Source organism: Chinchilla lanigera, unplaced genomic scaffold (assembly GCF_000276665.1).
Source record: "Chinchilla lanigera isolate Chin_1 unplaced genomic scaffold, ChiLan1.0 scaffold00028, whole genome shotgun sequence".
NCBI classification, from domain to species: domain Eukaryota; kingdom Metazoa; phylum Chordata; class Mammalia; order Rodentia; family Chinchillidae; genus Chinchilla; species Chinchilla lanigera.
The window spans coordinates 12,970,049-12,986,501 of record NW_004955429.1 but is presented as its reverse complement, the minus strand read 5'-3'; the positions used below and the strand labels follow the sequence as shown (position 1 = coordinate 12,986,501).

The 16,453-nt window shown below is 54.3% G+C and overlaps 1 protein-coding gene across 1 annotated transcript in view; it reads right to left on the bottom strand.

The window, feature by feature from the left end:
* The window catches only part of Nup210 (nucleoporin 210kDa), a 133,877-nt gene that overhangs the window by 55,318 nt on the left and 62,106 nt on the right, over positions 1 to 16,453 (bottom strand). The window contains exons 4-9 of the mRNA XM_005386982.2: positions 13,767 to 13,863; positions 11,007 to 11,157; positions 9,041 to 9,173; positions 3,222 to 3,380; positions 2,580 to 2,648; positions 569 to 675 (exon numbers count right to left, since the gene is read on the bottom strand). Of these exons, the coding sequence (XP_005387039.1) occupies positions 569 to 675; positions 2,580 to 2,648; positions 3,222 to 3,380; positions 9,041 to 9,173; positions 11,007 to 11,105 (567 nt within the window). The 5' untranslated portion in view covers positions 11,106 to 11,157; positions 13,767 to 13,863. The remainder of the gene's footprint in view (positions 1 to 568; positions 676 to 2,579; positions 2,649 to 3,221; positions 3,381 to 9,040; positions 9,174 to 11,006; positions 11,158 to 13,766; positions 13,864 to 16,453) is intronic.

Below are 16,453 nucleotides of genomic sequence, written 5' to 3'. Positions count from 1 at the left end.
CTAAGCCCTGATGTCTTAGCCAGGAACCATCAAATCATAAAAAAAAAAAAATCCCTAAGTGTTAACTTCAAGTAACATAGTGACAGTCCAGGCTCCGATTAACGAAGAAGCCAGAAAAGGAACTGGCATCCTTACAAAACCTCCAGCTCTACCAAAAAGGTCCTAGATGTTCTGATGACACTGAGAACTGAAACAGCCCCGGTCACCCAGGGGCTCTGGAAGGGCTGGAGGTATTCCTGACCTTCTGCGGAGCCGGAAGGCAATGGACTCAGCTCCGAGACCTCTGGGCTCAGAACACAGGGCACAAGCGGACAGGGCCGAGGCCTCTCTCCTGCTGCTGCCCGGGGCATCCCTGCCCTTCATCTCTGCAGACCCACTCAGAGGCTCAAAGGGTCTGAGATGCCCCATGATAGTGGCTCACAGACCGAGGAGTGTCCGTAGAGAACAAAAGATCCCTCCTCAGTCTTCCCGCGTGGGGACCCCTGTTGCTTTGGGGCTGTTCTTTAGGCAGCTGCTCCAGAAGATGGCCCTGCTTCATCAGTCTGCCAGGGCGCTAGCAAGCACTCACGTCGGACAGGTGGACCTTGTTGCTGGACTTGTCAAACACTTCGATGGTGATCACGTACAGGCGGCCAGTCTCGAGCACCCACCTGTCACCAGGGTGGACTGTGAACCCTAAAAACAGGCAGGAGGGAGAGAAGGTCAAACCCTGGGTATTCACTGGCTCATACTTGGAGGGTTGGCTGATGAGAGGGGCTACATTAGATCTGAGCCCTCAGCTATTTCCCAGGGACCACAGTGAATGCACCCCGCTCAGACTGCACAGGGCTCTTTGGAGCAGAATCCAGAACTCAGCGGGTCAAGGCTGTCAGGCCACAGCAGGTCTGGCAGGGCTCATGGCAGTGTAGATTCTGAGGCTGCAGCAGGTACAGCCTGGGACACACCAGAAGGTCCAGCCTGAGGGCATGGTAGATCCTACCAAGGTACAGGTGCAGGTGCAGGTGCAGGTGCAGGTGGAGGCCCTGGTGGCTCTACCTTGCAGCCACGGCTGGTCAAGGCCCCGAAGTCAGCAAGCCAGGCTCTAAGGGGATAGCAGGTCTAGCTGGAGGCCATGCAGGTCTAGGTTCTCAGGCCATGGCGGGTGTCACCTGGACAAATGTGTATGCTAAAGCGGGTCTGGGCTCTGAGATCATAGTAGATGAAGGCTCTGAACCTTACTGAAGTCTAGATGTGGTAGCTATAAGAGGTTGAGCCTGAGACCACAGTCGATCGAGGCTCTGAGACTGTATCCTGTCTGGGGCCACGGAAGCTCTTGCTGAAGCCAAAGCAGCTCTGGGCTCTCGGGGCAGACAGGTCTGGACATGAAGGAGTGACAGTCTAGGCCGTGAGACTGAAGCACTCAAGCCTGAGGTCATGGCAGGTCCAGACTCCGAAATCTCACAGGGAGCCATGGAAAGCTTAGGGTCTGAGGCCAAGGAGGTGTAGGCTGGGGTCAGGGCTGATGTAGGCTCTGAGGCCAGAACAGGTCTTGCTCATGACCAGTACAGTCCCAGGCCACAGCAGGTCCAGCCTGAGCACTAATAATGTCTAGATTGTGCAAAATAAGGTCTACTCTGAGATGACTGCAAGAAGCACATGCCTTGCCTGGGGCCTAAGCAGTGTAGTGGCTGAGGCACACCCAGGTCTAGACTCTAAGCCCAAGGTGAGTCTGGGCTCTCAGGCCATGGCATAGCAGGCCTAGCCCAGGCCACAGCAGGTCTAGGCTCTGAGGCCACAACAGAAGCTCCATCCAAGATGATGCTGGCCTCCCGGAAATCTTCCCTTGTGCTCATGTTACTAACTCCCTACCTCTGCTCTGTCACGCCCTTCATGTGCTGGTCTCTTCCTGTGAACCCAAGTCTAGCACCCTGTCTTACGGCCCCTGAACCTCAGTGCCCAGCCCAGCCCAGGCCCACAGAAGGCACTGAGGAACATTTCTGAGCCAATGCAGCTCCTGAGATGCAAAGGCCACCTTCCTCAGTGTCACTGCGTTGTCACTCAGGTCTGCACCAAATAGCTACTTCACACGCTGGCGAACAAGAGGACCTAGGGAGTTTGCTACACGTTAGGTTCTCTCAACTGAAGAGCTTCAGTGTGGGCCTCTGAGAAAGGAAGGGTTGCCATGGTAACTCTGGATGCCACAGGTGCCCCATCTCAACCTGCTGTCTGTCACAGCAGCTTCCGGGCCCCAGCCGTGCCTCTCTGGGTGGTCACTGCTGCGTGTTCCTCTCCTCCTTTCTCAGACCCCTCTCCTTCCTCCGCTGCTCCTCTTGTCCTGTGCTGCTCTGCACAGCCTCCACCTGCCCACTGAGGGCAGATGGCTGCAGCCTCACAGGTGGCAGAAATGGTCAGGGTCGAGAGCTGCTGGTTTTTCTCGTCTACTGTTTTGTTTGGTGCTGAGGATCTAACCCAAGGCCTCTCGCATAGTAGGTGAGAGCTCTACCACACAGCTATGATCCCCGCCATTGTTTTGGCTTTTTAATTTATTGAATTTGTGTAGTCACAACCGAGCAACACCCAAGAGGGCCCAGGATACTCACCCAGGTACCCAGGCTCAACCACGTAGATGGTGCTGTTCGGTAACCTAGAAGCACCCTGCATGCGGATACCTGAGTTTGTGATTAAGGGACAGAACACAAGACCGCAAGTAATCCAGCTGGTGCCTCTAGCTTGGCTCAATGACCGGATAATCACATGGCAGAGAAGACGCTCTGCAACCTGCCCTCAGCCCCAGCCTAGGCCAAATGGAGCAAAAGCTTCTCCCCAGGTGAAGGCCTCGCTGTTTCTCTACCCTAACACAGCAGAATCTCCAAAAGGGACCCCTGAGGTCAAATGGGACACAAATAAGCCTGAGCTCTCAACAACACGTGTGGAAGTGTGGAACCTGCTTCCACCAGGCCTCCCAGGGGTCTGCAGGCCCTGAAGCGCTCTCTATAGGCAGCGAGGACAGAGGGCTCCCCCCACCAGCCCCTTCCCAGGTGTCTCTCCAGCAAGTCACCCACAGAGGTGAGCAATTCCACGCAGAGGTGCTGCTATTTCAGTTCTTTCTGATTTTCAGACGGCTGGGGGAAAACAGGGCTATTTTTATCCTCGGCTGGCTTTCAGGGAGAGAAAAACAACTTGACTTCAAAGCAGCAGACATGACGTGCGATGCAGACACACACTGCCTGGGAAGAGGATACTCCGGTGGCTGAGGACGAGGTTGCTCTGTCCCAGTTGCAAGGCGGTCACCCTCGATGTGTCCTGGGCCAGGACCGCCACAGGCTGGGCAGGGTCTCCTTGCGGGCCAGGGATGCTGTTCTGAAGCTGCAGCTCATACTGATCAGAAGGCATCGAGAGTTCTGAGCAGGAAAAGCAAATGAGAAACAGAGAAGGAGACAGGCAGTGAAGACATGGACTGTCAGGCGCCGACTGCCCACCCAGCCCCCAGTCTCTGGACCCTGCTTGTCAGTACAGCTGTCGACAGTTTTGACTTAATTTCTCAGTGCTTTACATTTTAATATTATTCTCCATGCCCATGGACAAAGCTGACACACCATGAGTTTTCAGAAGCAATCAGTTTTTTTGTCACTGCCGTAAGCTGCTTTCTTTCTTCTTTTTTAATTTGACGACAGCCTCTGCCTGAAATTGCCAACTACATGAAGAATGCTGACACTAGACCATTTCTGGTCACCGCTGAAGTGAAGAACTCTTTGCTTCCGCACCCAGGGGGCTGGGGTTCATCCCCCAGGTTCCGTCTGCCCTCTTGGGTTCCCAAAAAGGTCCATGGCCTCCCGCAGGGATTTGGAAGCTGGGTCTACAACGGTAAAGATCCTACTCTATGCTCAGCGATCCCTGCTCTGTCGGGTCGCACGCATTTTATGGAGGAAAGACTCAGCCGACGTGAGCCGGGATGGACAATTTTCCAGGAAATAATGGGTTCCGGGAAGGACATCATTTCCCTTATCCCACAAGTACAGACCACTTCTGATGCAAATGTGAGGGCTGGTGTACAGCTCAGGGGTACAGCATGTGTGAGTCTCTGGGTTCCATCCCCAGCACAAAAGACAGAAAGAGGAAGGAAGGATAGATGGACAGACATAGAAAGATAAGCAGAAAAAGGAAAAGAAATGGCATCTGTTCACCAGGGAATGAAGATGCCTCCAGTCTCACAAGTTCATCCCCTTATGTAGTCCGTCCACAACAGGGCACAGAACTACAGACCCCAACCCTGTGAGCTGAGGGGCGGAGGAAACGAAGCTAAGCTTTCCCACAGTCTCCTGTGGCTTGCGCCCTGGAAGCCAGTCCTCACTGTGCAGGGATAAGGGGTGCTGGCCCTTTAAGAGGTGGAGCTCCGTGGGAGGAAGGGGTCAGGTCAGTGGGAGGGTAGGTTGTTAGAAAAGCCGCAGGCCTGGCTCCTGAACCTCTTGGCTTCCTGTTGCACCGGGCCATCTTGCCCTCTCACACACACTGGCACCATGATGCCACAATGCAGCCAAGGAAGCTGTGAAGCCAAACAGAAGCCAGGGCCACGCTCCTGGGCCTCCAGGGTAAACCTCTTTACCCTGCTAAGTGAGCAGCTGCAGGGATTTTGTTTCAACAACAGAAAGCAGACGAAGACAGGCCCTGTGGCTGTGAAAAGACAAGCTGAGACTCCCACTCCAGGACCCAGACCGCCTTCACACTCCCTCTCCTGAGGCCTCAGAACGTCCTAAGCAGCCACAGCTCACTGTCACCTCGGCTGTGGCCGTGTTCAGCCCTCCTGACAGGGAAGATGTGGGAAAGGGGTCCCTGCAAGAAAAACACCCAGGTTGAGGCTCTGGAAGGAATTTTAACTAAGGCGTCCTTCAAAATTAACAATTCTGATCAGGATTCTGGAAGGGAAATGGCACACTCCTCTCCTGTCCTGGAGTGTCACTGTTCTGCTCCAATAATCTGCCCTTAGATCACAGGGTTCTCCAGTTGTGGTTCCTGGGCCTCTGGGCACCTGAGACCTGTAGGGTGGGGCTGACGCTCTGCATTCACAGGAGCCCCAAAGGCGACCCCGACGCAGGCTGGGACTGAGAATCCCTCAGCTTGTCCCTTAGCGCACACATGGCCCGTTTTCTCCTCTCTGGGGCCCGGCGGTGACCCTGGCTGCTGGAGCACCTTGTCCAGAATATGGTGGCACCGTATCGTGAACAAACATCACAAGAAAGTCACACAGCTCAAAAAGGCAATGTGACTGGCTGTAGCTTCCCAAGGCACAAGATTTGCCCCCTGTGAGAGTTCTGCACACAGGCCATCCCCTCCGGGGGACACAAACACTGTGAAAACAAGGGGCTCCCCTGACCGAGTCCTTCCAAACCTCTCATGAGGTGGAGCCTACCACCTGTAAGGGCCACTGTACACAAGTCACTGTTGGAGCAGCCACAGAGCAAGGGTGCGTGGGATCCTAAGCCCTTTCACACTCAAGTCTTTGACACGTAAGCCCCAGTCTACAACCCTTCATGTTGCTGGTTGTCCAAACCTCCACCATCCCCTCCACCATCCTCCACCATTCAAATTCTTTCAGACACCAATTCCATCAGCCAGCGCATCCTGTCCACATTTGACTTCTGTAACCAACCCCAATACCAACAGGATTGAGGAGGGCAGTCTGATCTGCACTACCACAATGAAACACCAGAGGCAGTCTAATGTTATAAAGAGAAGAGGGCTATAATCCCTGCACTAGGAGGACCAGATAGCAAGAGCCCAGCCTGGACAAGTTAGTGACTTGGTGACGCCCATCTCAAAATGAAAAATAAAGGAAAGTCTGGGGATGTACTTCAGTCTCAAGGTCCTAGGTTCAACCCCCAGTACCACAACAAAAACAAGAGAGGAGCAAGAGAGGGACAGGGAAAGGAGAGCGGAGAGAAAAAGGGACTGAGACGGGACGGGATGGGACGGGATGGGACGGGACGGCTCAGAGGCACAGCACTTGCCCAGCATGTAACAAGGCTTTGGGTTCCATACCTAGCACCTCAAAAAAAAAAAAAAAGGGGGGGGGAGGGGAGGGGAAGAGAGGGGAGGGAGAAGGAGGAGGGGGCAAGCAAAGAATTTCAGAGTCTCTCTAGCTCCCTTCTGCAGACCCAAGGGCATGGCCCTAGCACCGGTTGAGCTCCCATGAGGGCTTCACGCCAATCACAATGACAGGAGCAGGTGCATGGGATGGGGGTATCACATAGCCAGGCAGGAAGCAGAGAGAAGCCGGGGGTGTCAGACTCAGGGTCCCCAAGAGCCTCAATCCCTCCCAGGCTGGGCCCCTTGGCCCTACCTCTCAGCTTCCCACACAAAGGGCCAATTCTGCAACAAACTCCCAGGGGACAAACCACAGCAGTGTCAAGACAAGAACTGCTGGAGTCCTGTGTCCCCCATGGGCTGCCCTGGCTCCAAACTCCAGGTGCCCCCTCCTCACTGCCTCCCAGTGGAGAGGGCTCCCAAGCCCAAGGTTTCCCAGTCTTCCTCCCACACTGGGCTGACCTCGGGACACCCAGCACCCACCAAAGTGCTGGCGCACAGTAGGTGTCCACTAAATGCATTTTAAAAAGCAGATAAAGGGAAGGGAAGGTGACCTAGGGGAAATAAAAATAGGAACACAGAACAATCACATTTCTAAGAAAGGAAACTCAAAAGTAAAGAAAACACAGAATTAACTTGGAGGTGTAGGAACTGGCACGTGGAGAAGACCATGGGCCAGCGCCTGCCTGGAATTCCCCGAGCTCCCCACGGAGGCCCTGCAAGAGAGACCTGTGAAAGCCAGGTTCCAGGGATGATGTCAGCCCCCGCCTATTAAACATGACAGCGGTGTGAATTATATCTCAATTTTCAAACCCCATCAAAGGAAAATGAGGGCATTGCTGTCAGTGTCTCACCAGCTGCTGAGGAACCTGGGCGGGGCTGGCCTCGGGTTCCCAGGCACCACCTGGAAGCCACTCCAGGACCCTGGCAGCTGTCTTTCCAATCACACTGGTGTGCTTAAGTTTGCAAGAATTCTCTCTCTCATTACCCAATAGAGGGGATGAAGGCAACTCACTTCTTTCCTGCCTACCCTGATATATCTTTCATGGACTCCAGCTCTTTGACTTTGATGACAGATTACTGAACAAGTCCCGCAGTTTCTTGGTCCCTTGAGAGGTACAGTTCTTTTGGGTCAGGAGCACCTGGCCTAATGCAGGGTGAGCTCTTTCTGTGATCAACCCAGCCCCGGCCCTAGAGCTTGGGGACTCACAGGTTTTCCACGCCTTCCTTTACACATCCATAAAGTGGGGTGTTTGTAAAACCCACCTCATTCAAGTTCTTGAGTCACAACACCAAGAGGTTGCCTGACCTTTGGGAGGTACACAGTCATGGCGAAGTATTGCTGGCCATGCCTAGCCTTTCCACACCCCTGACCTCAGATCACAGCAACCTTCTGGCCTTTCAACGTCCTTCCTCCTCGCACTGCTCCTGAGGATGCTACGCTGCTGTCTTCAGAGCTCTACCTCTGAGCCACAGAAAGCCTCACCTTGGATGGTCCCCAGCCTTCTGGAACCTCCTTCTCTAGAGTCTAGGGTGAGCATGTGGCTTTGACCAGGACACCCAAGCGGGGCTTGCTACACAGCCTCACTCTCTGACTCAACACAAGCAGAGAGCAGATGGCGCCTACCCAGCACATGGCAGCCATCCAGGAAACAGGAGCTCCCGTCCCTTCAATTAGGTCCCCTGTCAGAGAGGACACAGAGGCAGGGCAGCCTGTCCTAGGCACCCTTAGCCTTAGGAGAGGCTGAGTGCTCCGCCACCCACGAACAATGAGCCTGATGTGCTGCTAGCAGCCAAGAGGGACGCAGATGACGCGGCATCCCTCGGGTCTCCATCCATGGACAAGGGCTCAGGTCGCTGACAGGCTGAAGCATCTACACGCATCCCCACAAGGACCCCACGTCATAGGTGGGGCAGCCCTGCCACCTCAGCGAAGTCACCTGCTGGGGCGTATGTCCAAAGCGCTCTTGAGGACAGACCTGCATGCAACGCTCCGGCACCTGCGGCTCTTCGTGCCCTACACTCTGGTGTCACACATGTGTAAGTGTGAACAAAAGGGTCATGATTCTTAGGGAGACCTGCACTCCATGAAGAACACTCACCCTCTAAACAGGCCTCATATTCTCAGTGCTTTAGAATTTCCAGAACAACCCCACTCCTGTCAACCCGTGCTGCCCTTGAAGACTGGCAGAAAGGCCTCCAGGAAAGGCTTGCACAGGAAACTGAGCCCGGGGGCATGGGGGGCTCGCTCCAGTTCACTCGGTGGTCAGCGGCAGACCAGAGCCAAAACCCACGGGACGCCTGTGGCTTGAGCTGCTCAAACTGAAGGGATAAAGACCCAAAAGAATCGGAAGCAGGGACTCAGGTATCTGCACACCCACGTTCACAGTGGTACCACCCACAAGAGCCAAAAGGTGGGCCCACGTGTCCCCCAGCAGATGAGTGGCTGAACAAGATGTGGTCTCGTCCATACAGTGGGATACTGTTCAACCTTTAAAGGGAATCTGCACATCTCCGCGCAGATGGGGCTTGAGGACAGGTGGCTGAATGAAATAAACCAAGGACAAAAGGACAAACGCCATATGACTGTCGTTATATGGGGTTCCTAGAGGAGTCAAATTCATGGAGACATGAAGTAGGATGGCGGCTGTCAGGGACTGGCATTGGGGAACAGGATTTCACGTTTCATGGGGACAGAGTTTGAGTTGAGAAGTTATGGAGATGCACGGGGGTGATGGCTGAAAAGAACGTGAAGGTTTTAATGCCACTGAGCTATGTATGAGAAACAGTTATAATGGTCAACTTTCTTTTCTTGTTTGTTTGGTACCGGGAATCGAACTCAGGACCTTGCGCTTTCCAGGCAGGCGCTGTGCCGCTGAGCTATATCCCTGGCCCCAACGATGGTCAACTTTCTGGTAGGTGTATTTATCACAATTAAGAAAGACAGCAGCGCTCCCCCAGATCCCCAGGGCGGACCCACCTGTAATCTTCCCCTGCCTGACCTTCTGCACCTTGTAGTAAATGGAGGTCCCCGCCAGCAGGTAGACGTCGTGTGCTGGGTTCAGGAGGATGTTTTCCAGAATCAGCAGCCTGACCTCGGCAGGGCGCACGCTCTTAACATTAGAAGAGAACAGAAAAGATGAAGTGGACATGGGAAGGGGTGTGGAAGAGGTGGGTAGGAGAGACTTTGTGTTTTCAGTGCTGGGGATGAGCTCAGAGCCTGGCACAGGCTGGGCAACGCTCTGCCACAGAGCTACACACTTGGTCCTGGCAATTCTGTTTTGTTTTTAACTTCCCCCTATGCTCCTCAGGGAATGTTAAGGTGAAGAAACAAGATGGCAGTCACAACCCCAGTCGGTCTCCTGCCCCAGAGATCCCAGGGGAAGCCGTAGGGATGGTGGACACACACTCAGTGGGAATTACCAAAAATCTACGGGCACTGCATTGTGCGTTGATCTAAGTAACAGCAACTAAACAGAAAGAAAGAGAGGAGCCGGGGCGGGGGGGAGGGGGGACTGTGGCCACCAAAAGCTTAGTTCTCACCCCACAAATCCAGGGAGCCTGGGAAGGCCCAGGCCGACTGAAAAGGAAAAGCTTTGTGTGTCCAGTGAGTCCTTACCCTGAGTCCCTGGCCCCTCGCCTGCCCACTGCTCATCCCACGTCCTCCTCAGGAAACACTGAGGAACATGAGATGGCAGAAGACCTCATGGTGCCCTGTCTAGTGCAACCCCAGGGTATCAGATTCCACAAGGACCAGTACCTCCCATCTGGGAGCTACTGATAGCCCAGTGAGCTGCAGAAAATGAAAGGCAAAGCCAGTGATTCTCACGGGCAGAAATGCAAAGATGGCATCCCTGTGGAGGTGCAACTGTTATCACCCTGCGGATACTGGGCAGCATTGCATCTCTTTATAAATTCACTTTGGCACCCCCATCGGCTTGCGTGTCTGTCTGATGTGTGGAGTCTCCTTTGAGTATGTTTTGACAGCTTTCAAGTTTTCACAATTAACATTAAATTCAACAGTGCTTCTGGTGCATTACAAGGACAGCAAGCCCTTCCTGTGGGCCTAGGCTCTGTGGCAGGTGCTTCCTAGCCCCACAGGCTGGGAAGCCCACTTATTAACCACAGAAGGACAGAGGGTCTGGTCTGTCTTCCACCCTGGCCTAGGAGCCCAACATGGATAAACTGCCTCCCGGTACCATCTGCAGAGTCCTGAAGGACAGGCCTCAGTGACACCACATGTCCCACGCTTCTAAAACCCTACAAGACGCCCAGTGACTGGCTAAACCATTAAAGACAGAGATAGATCAGCAAAAGACTGCTCTTTGCCCATCACTTTGCAAAAATTCTATGGTGGGCAAAGTTCCCTACACGCCTGCCTGTGTTCCAGAACCAGGTAGATGACAGGAGGATCTCAGGGCTGTGGTCCAAAACGAAGCTCAGGCTGGGCGGACGTCGTCGCTCAGGAATGCAGGAGAAACCAGGACCTGGGTTAGGCCTGTGCCTGGCTTCCTACTGTCCCGGGTCCGACACACATCTCTCCCACCACCAGCTCCTGTGGTGAGGCTGGGAGGACATGGGGTGAGCCAGGGAGGAGCGAGAACGCAGCTCTCCACAGATAAGCCCACCGGGTGACCATGCAGGGGTGCAGCAGGAGGGGACAGCAGAGGGGGACACCGAGTTCTGTTTCAGTGTCTCTATACTGCATGGGGCAGGGAGGGGCACCCACTAGAATGAACAGTTACTGAGAATCACACTCTGGGAAGTCCCTCAAAACTGAGATTGAGCACCTACTCTGTGACCCCAGAGATAGGAACCTCAGGAGTCTCCCCCACCTTCCCTTCTAATAAAGGCAACCAACACAGACACGAATGTTGTGCCCCAGAGCCGGCTCCCCTACCCAACACATCTGCAGGCCTGAGCAGGCTTGGGCCCTGCAACCCCACCTTGTAGACGGCCTCCTGGATGCGGGCCTTGAGCTTGGAGCTCCCGGTCTTCATCCCAGACACCAGGACAGTGTCCCCCTGCTTGGCTGCCTTCTCCATCTCTGAGATGTAAGAAGGAGGGATGTATGTAGACTCCAGGAAGGTGAGGATTCTGGAAAAGGAAACTGTTGTCAGACCCGAACGTCAGATTCCTCAGAGTCCAACGTGACCTTTGCGTTATGGGAACCTCCTCATGGGCTGCTGGATGTTGAAATGCGTGGAGGTCCCCTCTCCACACGGGGCCACCTAGAAACGTGGCCCTGCAAAGTACTGCGTCAGAATTGCCGTGGGCCTTGTGAAAAATGCAGATGCTTGAGCCCAATCCAGCTGGAGTCAGAAGCCTGGGACTTGACCTGCAGCAAAACCCACACATGATAAACACTTCACTGGAAGACAACTGGCTCCCCAAACCAGGAAAGTGGGGCCCACAGAGACCAGGCATCAGGCCTACAACCCCAGCCAAAGGGGAAAAGCTGGGGCTGGCACATAGGGCAGGCTCAGGGATCCCTTTTGTCTGGTCCCTCCCTTTATTCGGTGATTTGCAAATGAGTCCAAGGGAGAGCAATCTGCCAGGCATATACCCACTCTCCCCAGGTTGCCTGGTGCTGCGTGCCACCCTGTGATTTACTGCGCCACCCAGCTGTTAGGTGTCACGTGCTGCATTTGATGAAAATGCAGGACAACCCGGTTCCAGTGCGCCTCAGTGTTCCAGCTCTCTGTTAATATTCAGCTCACCCACTGAGCTGCCTGAAAGCTTGGAGCAGGGGGAGGTGTCATGACAGGAAACAGGCCTGGTGGCCCAAAAGTTGGCAGGAAATGGACAATCTCTAAATCTCTAGCATATGCCAGGCCCCAGGAGTGGTCCAGGCACCCAGCCACCTGCCAACCTGCATGGTGGCCCTCAGAGGCACCCACAGCGATTACCTACGTCTTACAGGTGAGAGGGCTGAGACTCAGCCGGGTCCTGGTCCTTGACAAATGCCACACGCAACAAGGCCAGGATTGGAAGGCCGGGTCCTGTGACTCGAGGGCCCGTGCTCCTAGATGTGGGGGACTATCCGAACCTCAGAGCTAGTCTAGAAGCCCGGTGGAGGATAAGGGTCCCAGCCATGAATGAGTTCTCAGCCCAGGAAGGCAACTCAGCCCACAGGGTAAAGGCAGCACCGGGTTCGAGGACACCTGCCCTGGATGCAGCCACACGTAAAGCCCGACAGAGAATCAGGTGGCAGTGCCCCATGTCACCACTATCTCCTTGGCCCAGAGCTGGACTTTTAAAGGTGGAAACCAAAGATTTGACCCTTAACACCCCACTAAAGTCCTTATTAACAACCACAGAAGGGTGAGGAGGCCACTTTATTGGGGGGGGAATGACTTCCTGGCAGACACCACCTCTCCCAAGTGACCCCAGTGACCATTATCTGTCATGGGCCAACAAGAACAGTGAGACTGGAGGGACATGGAAGGTCCTGTCCATATGATTCCTGCCCAGGACACAGAGCTGTGAGTCTGACAGGGGGTGGGGAATGGGGGACAGGGGACATTTGACAGAAGAAGTGGACAGTCACCTTCACGAGTATCAGGAAGCCAAGAGTCAAAGAAAGACCAGGCAGACGGAGACCAAGCACCATGGACCCACACGGAGTGTGTGACTCCAGGCTAGGTGTGTGGGGACGTCTGTTGTTACAAAGGACAAAACTGGGACAATTAGAAAACCTTGACTGAGACCAGAACACTGCATGTATCAGTGTCAATTTCCTAATTTTGATGACTCTACTGCAGAAATGCAGAAAAGTGTCCTTAAAGGCACTAAACTCACATTAAAATAATAAAGGGTGTTGAGACACTAGGTTGTCAACTGGCTCTCAAACAAGGCAAAAAAACTACTTTTTGTACCAGACTGGCGAATTTCCTGCAGGCGTAAAATTGTTGCAAAATTTTTATAAATTAAGTCTCCTTCCCCTAAAAAAAATTGTGATTCTTAAAAAAATTATTCAACAAAGCACAAGACCATGTAGTGTAGCAGAGAATAACAGCTCAGACCCTGGACCTGGGGTACTCCCAGGCCAGGGACCACAGCTATAGAAAGGCTCCACTTCTACTCCGTTCAGTATATCAGGAAGTAAACTCTTCGCTTTGTCAAATGTATGTTTAAACAGCCAGATGGGGTTATGGCTGCCATGTTGGACAGTGCGTATTTACACAGGTCTGAGTTCAAATTCCAGTTCTGTCACTGAGCAACTCCAGACAATGGCTCGACCTCTCCGAGTCTGTTCGGACAGTTGGACAATGCAAAGGAGAGAGCTATGTCCACCCCACCCTGCTGCAGCAGGGATGAACAAGTCAAGACACTCAAGGTGTCCATCTGCTCCCCATGCTGGGGAGCCCAGCTGGCCGTCCTCCCAGCTGAAACCTGCCTCCCTCTAACCTGGCTCCCATGAGGGGTCACATATCCATCCCCTGGGCCTGAGATGAGATGGTACTGTGTCTTCTGTGTCATCTCCTATCCCCAGCTGGATGTCCCAGCCTCTCTGTTGAGTTCCCACAGAACATATCAGAAATAGCCAGGTGCCCGCACAGCTGGGGGAGAGGAAACCCTTTCCTTGCAGTCACTGGGAATGTCACAGGCTTCTAAAAAGCATCCCGGACACCCACGAAAGACCTGTGATGTCCCCTGTCCCGGGTCCCCCTAAACTGGCCAGACCTCATCGAGGTGCCTCTTACCGCAGTGCATTGTGGGAGTCTGAGAACCCATCTGCCTCCGCATCTTTCACAATCGTCCAGTCAAACACCAGTCCCGCCAGGGTGCTGAAGGTGTTCCCTGAAAGAGCAGACAGGAGGAGAAATACAGCGGAATGAGTTCCCAGAAACCGGGGAAGAAGATAAAGGAAGCACACTCAGCTATTTGCAGGAACCATGCTCAGCACCACCCCTGCAGAGCAGGCGCCCCGACCTCCAACTTAGAACGGGGAGACTTTCCTGGAAGGGAAGACACCACTTGCTCACAGGCATGCAACCAGAATGAGCTGGGCCGGGATTCAAACCCAGGCCGGCCTGGGTGAAAGCCCATGTTCTTCCTGCCGTACCTCCCAGCCTCTGGCTGCTCCGGACAGGTGCAGTATAGCTGTAACACCACTGCCCTCCCGCCTGTGAGCACTTTGCAGTTGAGGAGGCAGAGGAGCAAGGCAGGAGGGGCAGTGCCCTCAGCAGCTGCTTTCACACAGCTGTTCTTGTCTCTTCTCCTCGATTGTGACACTCTTGGGGTCCCAGGGTTGGAGGATAGACAGCCAGGCCTGGCCGGCCTGAGTTCCAAAGGCCTGACTCACAGCCTGGGAGCCTTCTGAGCCACCATTCCACCTAACCAATGCCGCATACAAATCCAACTCCCATGATGGCCTGAAAAGCCCAACTCTGGCCGTCTAGGCCTGGCCCTCTGCTGGCCGGGACTGCCTCGGCTCTCCACAGGGAACCATACTCTAGATTTTGCCATGCTCTCTGTCACCCCCTCCTATTCCACATTCCCCACCCACATTCCCTGACAGGTCAGCCCCGAAACAGACACAGCTGGGGACCTCCAGAGGCTCTTCCTGTAGTGTGAAGGCCCCGCTCTTTAGAGTGGGACAGACCTAGGGTCCCACCTGTGCCCACCCAGGACCCCAAGCAGGTAATTCAACCATGCTTAGCGGAAGCTCCAGACAACAGTGCTGTGTTTGCTTTACTCATTGGGTTCTATTTAGGAAGAGCCTCTCCCCACGGTCCCTTAGATGTCCTCCCACCAACGTGGGCAACTGGTCAGCAAGAACAAGCCTCATCCGGATGATGTGCCGAGGGACTATTTTTCTTAGCAGTCCGAAGGAGGATTTTGAACCAGTGAAGTCTGTAGTTCCTCAGACCTCAAAGCATTCTGACTGAGGCCGTCTATCTTAACATCCCGAGGTAAGGAAGGCAGATACAAAACCTACACCACGGAAGCACAGTGGCTGCCAGACACTCAGGAGTCCCCGTCACCCTGGGAGGGAGGAGACCGTTCTTCCATCCCCAGGGACGAGGTGCTCACCTCCTCGCAGCCCAGCCCCTTCCTCTGCCCAACACCTCTGACCAGAACCTTCTTCTTTTTTTTTTTTTTTTTATTTTAAAGAATAAAAGAAGGATAACATAATAATAGGGGGGACTTAGCAAATTTCAGACAAAATGGTACAGCGCCCATAAAGCAGAGCCGGCCGAAGGCCTCACCCTTGGGGCAGAGCCAAGCATGCTGACCTTGTAGCCCGACCATTAGAACAAGGATGGATTCCCCTGTGACCGAAACAGTTTGGGAAACGGTCACGAGCAACTCAGTATGAAAGCCTTGGAGGCAGTTATTATGGTTTCTGCCTTGATGTCCCCCAAAGCTTCAAGTGCTCAAAGGTGGGAACTGTGGGAAGTGATTGGGTCACAGGGGGGTGGTGCCCATCAGTGGACTGGTCCACTGCTGAGTTTACAGTGAAATGTAATGTTGGGGGATGAAGGGGGGTCACTGGGGGCACGGCCTGGAAGGGTTCACCTTTCTCCTCCTCCCTTCTTTCTCTGTTTCCCACCCCCCTGCCCTGAGCAACCCTTCGCCCCTCTGCCATGCTGCCCTGCCTTGGAGCCAGCTAACTATGGATTGAAATTTCCACCAAGTGTGAGCCAAAATAAACCTCGCCTCCTTTAACTTGAAGGTCTCAGCGAGGAGGAAACAACGCTCCCTTGATTCCGGTCTACTCTCGTGTCTTGTATACCTGCACTGGGGGTTTCCACCCAGCTCACCTCCAAGCACCACTAGTGCCTTCCATAAAGCAGGAAAGAAGATACCCACCTAGAAAGGTGCCTAGCACTGGTCACTACTGCCCTGTCACAGATGGGAGGCAGAGGCAGTGACGCCCTGCAGACGGGGAAGCCTGGTGGGAAGTCACACGTCTGGCATTTCAGCAGCTACACACGGAGCTCTGTCTTTAGCATCTTCGCTTCCTGTCTCCCCTGCAAGCCCACCACGCTCACAGCTGGAAGAGGAGGAAGCGGGGATGTTCCCAAGAACAGGAAGGGTCCTCGGGCTTCTCTGAGTTGCACTGACTCACAGCTGCATGTGCCAGACCCTCCACACAGATGAAATGTGAGGCCACTTGCTCAAAAAGCAGAGAAACGGGCCAGAAGGCTTGCGGCGGTGGGGCGGGGGGCGGGGACAGGAAATTCCCAGGCAGGGAGCCAGCAGAGGAAGCACTGGGGTCATCCAGCACGAGGACACACCCTCAGAGGCTCCAGGAAGCCCCACCCTTCAACCAGCACACACGGGCCGGCCTGCTGCCGGCTCCAGCTTTCCTTCCCGCCAGCCACCGCACAAACACAGACCCCAGGCAGGGCAGGATCTGGGGAGGCTGAGTCAGGCCTCGCCC